At 35.6% G+C, this 8,226-nt stretch overlaps 1 protein-coding gene across 2 annotated transcripts; it reads left to right on the forward strand.

Moving 5' to 3' along the window:
- The first annotated feature begins 121 nt into the window (after positions 1-121).
- Positions 122-7,306, forward strand: LOC110837581 (uncharacterized). 2 transcript variants are annotated; one of them, XM_087342783.1, is made up of 6 exons: positions 122-204; positions 1,473-1,578; positions 2,386-2,525; positions 4,319-4,616; positions 5,955-6,019; positions 7,004-7,306. In XM_087342783.1, the coding sequence occupies exons 4-6, from the start codon at positions 4,353-4,355 to the stop codon at positions 7,092-7,094; spliced, it is 420 nt and encodes a 139-aa protein (XP_087198909.1). In that variant the 5' UTR covers positions 122-204; positions 1,473-1,578; positions 2,386-2,525; positions 4,319-4,352; the 3' UTR covers positions 7,095-7,306. The 2 variants fall into 2 exon arrangements, with proteins under 2 accessions (XP_087198909.1, XP_021935556.1); XM_022079864.2 differs by lacking the exon at positions 4,319-4,616 and having other exon boundaries at positions 128-204.
- The last annotated feature ends 920 nt before the right edge of the window (positions 7,307-8,226 follow it).

Genomic DNA, 8,226 nt, shown 5'->3' on the forward strand with positions numbered 1-8,226 from the left:
GAGTCTTGGCATTGATTTGAAGTGTAAGTTTAAGATTTTAAAAGTTAATTACACAGTAAAAATCTATATTCTCTTGCTGTGCGTATTTTAATTATTGTTATTATTATTGCACATTTAAAAGGATTACAGCGTGTAGAAATGAATAAATCAAATTCGAAGAGAAGAATGAAAGTGGGAACCTGTACTCTACATAAGCAACATTTGGTATGTATTGCAACTGCCCGTAGGCTGTTAATAATGTGGTTGAATTTTGATTTCTACATTAAAGTTTTGTAATTATTTGTCTGTGGAGTATTTTTAATATCGGTTGTATGGAGTGAGGTAGGGTATTTTGTATTCACGTTAGTTTACTTGTATTGGAAACAGTTTTGGGTCCAGCCGTCCTACTCTTGCATAAAACTACATTTTAATGTAATCTGAAGGGAAGAAATTAACCAGCACCTAATATAACCTCTCTACCTTGCTAGCTCCAGTCATGCCACTACATTTGCTTCTGTGTCTTTTCTAAGAGAAGAGAATTTATTTGCATCCCATAGATTCTTTATAGGCCTAAGCCAAAGAAATAAAATATGTCATAATACAAATACAATACAGTAGAGTGAATACTTGGTTTTAACAGCTGTTTACAGATAGGTTGTAGATTCCATAAAAACTTAGTTTTGTCAGTAATAATTCATGATTTACACAATGCTTTGGTTAACTCACAAGATATTTTGTCACCATGCAATTTGTTATTAAGAGCACATAAGATTTCAACTCTAAAGGGTTCTGACATTTGTGGATTACACTTATAATTATTCAATGTCTTGACTTTTTCCGTTGCCCTTGTTTGAAAAGAAGAAACCACGACATTTCGTAAACTGGCTCTGTTTCCGTCTTCAGGCGAGAGTTACCTACTCAGTTGGGTCCGTTAGATAGAGCTAGTCTCCATTTCCATCATTGGTTTCTTTTTAAACAAGGACGATGGAAAAAGTCCAGACAATGAATAACATAAGATTTTGTTCATATAATTGAATAGGGCTTTATCTGTTGAGAGATTTTTTCTAAATCCAAACTATTTATCTACAAAGATGTTGTTGAGTTGAAGAAATCACATAACCTTTAAAACATGATTTTGTCAAATGTTTTAGAGACTGCTACACCATAGTGTAGCAGTTATTATTTGTTCAGATCCAGCCCACTTGAATTTTAAGTTTTTAATTTAAGTTGATTAATAATCAAAAGAATTTGTGTAGTTTATTCAGTTTAAATGTGTATTTTGCTACTGTACTTGGAATAAGTTAACTCTTGATTTTCAGAATTTTAAGATTACAGTTGCAGTTACATATCTCCCACCATGCCTTGTTCCTGTCACACATATACTGGAATCTAGAGCAGACCAGTTTCCATGACAAATTTTCTTTGTGGATGAGTACTGTTGATTTTTAACTGTCAGAGCTAATTGGTTTTCATTTATTGTTCAACACATGAAGAAGAGTGCACTGTCATCATTCAAGAAACATTCTTTTAAGGCAAAGAGACAAGCTTTGGCAAAAAAGTGTGGGAAAGAAGACAACAAATTCTACAAAAGTTCTTCTGGTATGCTGAGTTTGTATACAGTACTAGTCTGAGTGTTAGTAAATGTTGATGTGGTATACATTGTCATCCACATTTTATGTTCTTGTTTTTATATTGTTTGATGTTTAATTTCTATAGGCCCAACTCAATTTATTAGGACATCATTACATTTCCTCTATTTGAGCTTTTCTGCAATTTAGTGTTCCAAAGAGGAACCTTAAATGGAGGTTGTATCGTAATCTCACATGTTCATATGTGCACAGGCTTCAATCTATTTCTGCCCATAATAAGAACTTTTTCACATCTTTTAATTCTTTTTTAAATTACTTTATTTTTATGTTTGGTTTATCCAACTGTCAGCATACTAGTGGCAAGTCTTTCGTGTATAACTGGTATTAATTTGTGACACAGTTATGCTTTGTGTAGCTTGTGTTTGCAAGGCTTAGAGTGCTTTCACAGTGTCTGATATTATTCATATTAGATGTCAGTGTCAGTATTGACCATTCTTGTCAGACAACACAATATTATTTATATTGTCAGTAAGCCTACTCTAGAAAAACTTATATTTTTTACTTTGTTTTTGCAGTATGATGCAGCTATTTTGTTTGGTATATTGACGGTTGAAGAAAGATATGATCAAAGAATGATAGAGTGTTTACCTTGTTATGTTTATTGTCCCTACATATAATGAACTTTGTGTCTGATCATTTTCTCTCGTACACTGTTGTTAACACTTCGTGAAGATTAGTTATTCAATGAACAGAAATTAAGAAACTTCTTATGAAAATGAATTCAATGTAACAATATTGTGTTTGTCTTCTGAAACAGTGATTACACCATTCTCCCATACATACGTGATGTTAGAGCTGAGAAAATGTTTCCTCCGTCACAACTGGACTTACGCTACAAAACTTTTATTAATGCTGCTAGATGGAGGTACACTGTCTTTAAAACGAGTGATGTTGAAGGTTTGTGTACACATATACAACTCTTTAAATTTAATCTTTAAAGTTGTATTGTAATAGAATACTAGATTAACTATATTTCAGGGGAACTGTCTTTAGGGCTGAAGTGAGTCCTGAAAGTGGAAGAATGTTCATATGGCTTACAGCCGAAAGACTAAATGGTACAAAACTTCAAAAGGTTGTTGTTTTTACTGTCATTGCCATGAAAACTCAGGTTATTACATTCTGTTTATTGCTCCATGTACCCCTTGTTATTGATGTATTTTATTTTATCATATTTATTTATATGTATTCTTTACAACATATAATACAGTATATATTTGTACAACTTCATAAGACATGTGACATATGAAGTTTGTCTTTTATTGAAAATAACTGTCATACAGTAGGTGACATTTTTATTAAGTCATTACTTTTGTTGTAAATTGAAATGGACATCAGTAGATAGTCTTTTGATTTCTGAGCAATATTTTAATTTTTATCAAAGAATTTAAGGAATTTAATGTCCAGATTGACTTCTCTTTTTCACTGTTCACATATGTATATCAGTGGTTCCAAACTTATTTAATTCACGGAGTACATGGATGTCATGGTGCTCTGTATGAACACTGAAAATTTTACTCTTTTTCACAATCATTTTAACAGTCTTATTAGTGGAGATTATGATATCTTATTATGGTCTGTGCATCTCAACAAATAATTAAGCAGTCATTATTAAATCACACTTAGCATGGATAAAATATACATAAAAAGAAATTAAATAAACCTGCTTACCAAATGTAACAAAATGGATGGGCCTGATGGTCTGAGGAGAGATACTCGATATCAGGTGTGGTACTTTGGCTCTGCATTTTGTTAGATAGATTAGTGAGTGTAGGAAAACATAAAAATTGAGAACATGCTATTAATTAACTCTCTCTCTCTCTCTCTCTCTCTTTATATTGTGGAGAGACTGTCATTTCTTAATTTCAGTGATGTTAACACCTCAGTCCAACTTGAAGAATACCATTGAAGTAATGGTTTTGGAAACACTGATATAGGTGAATTAGAAGACAGTGGAAAGCTTTGGTATTAGCAGTGTTGAACCTTCAGGTTCTGCTACAATAGTGGAAGTTAATTCTCTCAACAGAATTGTTATTTATCACTTTTAAATTGAATTTTTATTACTTTAAAAAATCATTACAACAAAATTCTCATTGATGGTACAAACGGCACTGTAGTTTAGGCAGGCAGACACATTATTCACTGTGAAGGCCAGGTTCAATCCCATTGCTATTCAAGAGGGGTCTGTGTTTGATAAACTTGCTCAGTGGCAGGGTTTTTTCATAGTAATTTGATTTTTGCATGCCTGTCATCGTATCATGTAAGGTGTAAAAAGGTCTGATCTGGCCAGCTCACACAGTGTTATGATAGTCTTGGTTCTCTCATAAGGACACACACACAGTTTGGCCTCCCGTTCAGCCTGCACAGTTGAAGACTGAAAGGCAAAACTCGTGTGTGGTGCGGCCGGCCGGTCAATCGTTTGGACTGTTGGACTGTAGGAAATCCATCAGTTCTGCCTGCAGGACATAGCACGTGACAGGCGGAACGCACGTGTGTGACGATACCGGCAGGCCAATCGCTCAGTTGCTGCTGCTGTCTCGTGTTGTTCAGTACTGTTTCGCGTTGTGTGTCATTTTTAAGAACGTGGTATTTTGAAACTTGTACCGTGATTTTGTAGTTTGTGCTAAGGCAACGTGGTCGAAGGAATTTGTACTCGAATTTATTGAAGAATTTCGTGGTCATCCTTCTATTAGGAAAGTCAAGAGCAAATAATACCACAACCGTGAGATGAAAGAGAGTGCTTATTCAGCACTGACGGAAAAAGTTAAAACAATTGGTCCCCAAGCTAACAAGGAAAAAGTGTTGAAAAAGATCAACAATCTACGTAGCAGTTTCAGAAAGGAACGGAAGAAAGTATTGATGGCTAAGAAATCTGGAATGAGTAGCAAAGACCTCTATGTCCCGAAATTGTGGTACTACAAAGATTTGTTGTTCCTCGTAGACCAAGAAGAGGCCTTGGATGGGTTTTCAAGTCTTGTCAGTGATACAGAGGTAAGTGGTGTAATTAAAAATCAAACTTTTATTTTATGTTAACAATTATAGATTACAATGCTAAACACTAAATAGTTCCATGCATGTTAAAGTTTTTTACTACATAAGTGTACGGAATCAGAGCCTTCTGCCTGGATGTACTGTTTTTAAAAACAGAACTTATCTTGCCAGGGAACTTTTCCCTCGTTGTTGAAATACTCCAAAAACAACTCTCTTACAAGTTTCGCATCCTGGGAAGGAAAATACCACTGTCTTCTTTCCAGATCCATAAATTGATTGCAGCGATAACCAGGTGTAACATTCCCAGTTTCAAAATCCTCATCATCCAAACACTGCAATGGTGTGTACTGATTCGGAATCTTGCTGCGCAAAAAATTATGCAGGGCACAACAGGCCATAACAATATGGCGGACGCTAGTCAAATCTATGAAAGAGATGGGTTTCTGTAATACCGCAAATCTCTCCACAATGATACCGAAAACACTTTCAATCATAACAAAAATTATAACATTCTCAGTAGATACTGCATCTTGTTACATTTTTTGTATCGATACAAAAAATGTAACAAGATGCAGTATCTACTGAGAATGTTATAATTTTAAGTAATTTTTAACAACATTATTTTAAGTTTGTGTATAGACGGAAAATAAAAATATTGTATCAACTTTCAATCATGCGCCAAGCTCTAGACAAACGGTAGTTGAATATCTTACGGGCTTGTGTGTTTACTTTACGGCTGAAAGGCTTCATGATGTCCTTCCTCAGTGGAAAGGCATCATCTGCTACAAGAACAAAAGGCATATTTCTCCCAGCAACAGTTGTTTCCTTTGGCACATTCAAACTCCCACTTTCGAGTGCCCTGTAGAAGTCTGTGCTTTGAAAAACTCCACCATCGGACACACGCCCATTTGATCCAAAACTGAAGTATAGTAACTCATAATTGGCGTTTGCAACTCCAAATAAAACCTGGCTGTGGAAATTCTTATAGTTGAAGAAGAATGATCCAGCCCCTGGAGGTGGCGTGATAGCCACGTTTCCCTTCCATGTTTTAACAACTAAACATGACTGCACTGCACTCGGCGACATAGGCTGGAAGACTGTGACTGTGGCATGCAGCCTGCCGGTTTATCTGCGCATGTATGGGGAAGGAAAGGAAGAGGGTAAACTGTCACAGTTTTGCCTGTAAGGTCGATCGGAAGGCCAAACTGTGTGTGTATGGGGGGCCTTACTCTTAACTCAGCATTTTTTTATTTACAGCACCAGCTTTCATTGTGTTTTCAAAATCAAAAGACATTGGAAGATGGAAAGCATATTCTTACTTTGCAGTTTTTGTTACAGAGTTGTATCTTCATTTTACTGAATCATCCAAGTGCATCGTCAAAACAAAGAGAGGAATTCATCAGGTAAGATTACAAAATTCAGTTTAAAGAAATGTGTGTTTCATATACAGTAAAATATCACCAGTAAACCAGAGTAGACAGTAAAGATTTAATACACATTACAATGATAGGAGGAACTGACAGTTTAAACATTTGGTAACATTTGTGGTAATTAGTTGCTCCCTGACATCAATATATAAACTTGAAGGTTGTGTACACCAAGATGTCAAACCCAACAAATCATGGACATTGTCTCTTCTAAATTTGATGTTTTATGGAAAAAGCAGTGCTGAATGTAATGCAGCACTATAAGTGCACTGCAGTAATAGTACTTATTTAAACTTTTCAAAAGAGACATAACAGATTGCTGTTTTTTTAAAAGAATTTAAAATAAAACTTTGCTGCTGACCATTTTCCAGGAAATTAAGTTTTGGTTATAACAGGTAGGACCATCAAATATGTTAAATTTAGTATGAATTAAAAAAAAGTTATCATAAAATGTTTAAGATTGAATGTAATTGAGTTCCTGAGCAATTTAAAATGCCCCAATCTGATAAGATATTTATTTAAATGTTTGTGATGTCAGCATGGAATTTTATTTCAGCTGAATGTTGATTTTATAAACCCCTGTAATTTTATGAGATTATTTTTGTGTCATCACTCCTAGGCAAAAATAATTTGAATGACTGTCTTGGAATGTAGCAATGTGTAATCTGGTAGATACTGACAAATATTTCAGAGGATGCTGATCATGGTGGCAGTCAGCTTCTCTGAAACGTCAGTTTATATGTACCATACTGCATGGTACTACATCCCAGAAAACAGACATCATCATACCCCTCACTGTGAGAACATCAAATCTCACAAAATATATTTTAATTTAAAACTACTTGGTAACCATTAACCATAGTAACCATTAAGACAGCTATCCTTCTCTTAAGGTAACCAAGGATTTACATTCCTTTATTGATTGATCATTGACCAGAATAAATGTTTAATTGGTTTCAGAATGTGCAATGCTCTTGCTGATGCAGGTCAATTGCTGAACTCACTGTTGACTTTTCCATGTGACAAGAAAGATAAACATAGTGTGAAGTAGATCCTTTTGGAACTGTTGAAGTCATAATCTGGTTCAAGGTTGGATGGAGACTGATGTTTTTAAAACTTCAAGAGGGTAGCCTAAAAGTGTATTAGGTGGTTTGCCATTTGTTCATAAGTCATATTCCAGTGCATTGTTGGACTGAGTTGATTGTGCCTGCTGGGTTGTTATACAGTGTTGTATGCAAAAATAAATGGTCCTCAAAATATTAAGTCTTGAAAGTATTATGAATGAACCTGAGAGTAAATAATTCCTTCTACTTTCAAAGCAGTATACTGTACATTTATTTGAGCATATCAAATAACACTGGTAAACAAAGATGTTTTCTTGCTGGGTGAATATTTATTCATTTATTTGTAGTTGATTTAACAGTGCTTTTTAATAGCATTGAATGAAAGGAGGATAGTGAATAATGAACTGAAAACTATGTGGAAGGAAGTGGTCATGGCCTAATTTAAGGTACTATCCTGGAATTTCCTTGGAGGGACTGAGGAAAACTACAAAAAACCCAATCATGATAGCTGGTCTCCAGGCCGAGATTTGAATCTGGGACTTTCTGAATGTGAAGCAGGTGTGTTAACCACTTGACCATGATGTTTGGTTTCTGGTGCAACCGTCCTTCCACACTCTCATCTCGATGTTTGTTTAAGTCACGGGTCAAACCAAGTGACGTGCCAGGCACTCGTACGGTTGCAGCTTCAAATCTTTTTAATAAGTGCGGAAGGGATTTTAGGAAAATTTGATAATGGGCGGGGATTTAGGTCGGTGAGCATGGAACTCCGATTCCCAGGGAATGTACGGGGGAAGGCAGTGGTGGGGTTGATATTTTACGTAGGATGAGCAATCTCGAGTAACAAAAGACGCCACTGGTGAGCCTGGAGACGTTCACTTTATTGTCTTTTGAGAAACTTTGAAGACCAGTTGCAGTTTATACTAGGCAGTACTATGAATCGGCTGTTGTATAAATAAACTGCAGCAAGTGGTGCACGGTCTGCATGACCTGGAGATCAAAAACTTGAGTGGCTAAGAGAGCCCTGCAACCACAGTCGCTCTTTAAATACTACTGCATTACATAATTTGTTATTGAATTTGGCTTAAATGCGGCGATCTGATTCGTTCCCCCACAATGGCG

This window comes from Zootermopsis nevadensis, unplaced genomic scaffold, assembly GCF_977971745.1.
Source record: "Zootermopsis nevadensis isolate Lab colony 2312 unplaced genomic scaffold, Znev_1.0 Znev_ptg000004l, whole genome shotgun sequence".
Classification (NCBI taxonomy): Eukaryota; Metazoa; Arthropoda; class Insecta; order Blattodea; family Termopsidae; genus Zootermopsis; species Zootermopsis nevadensis.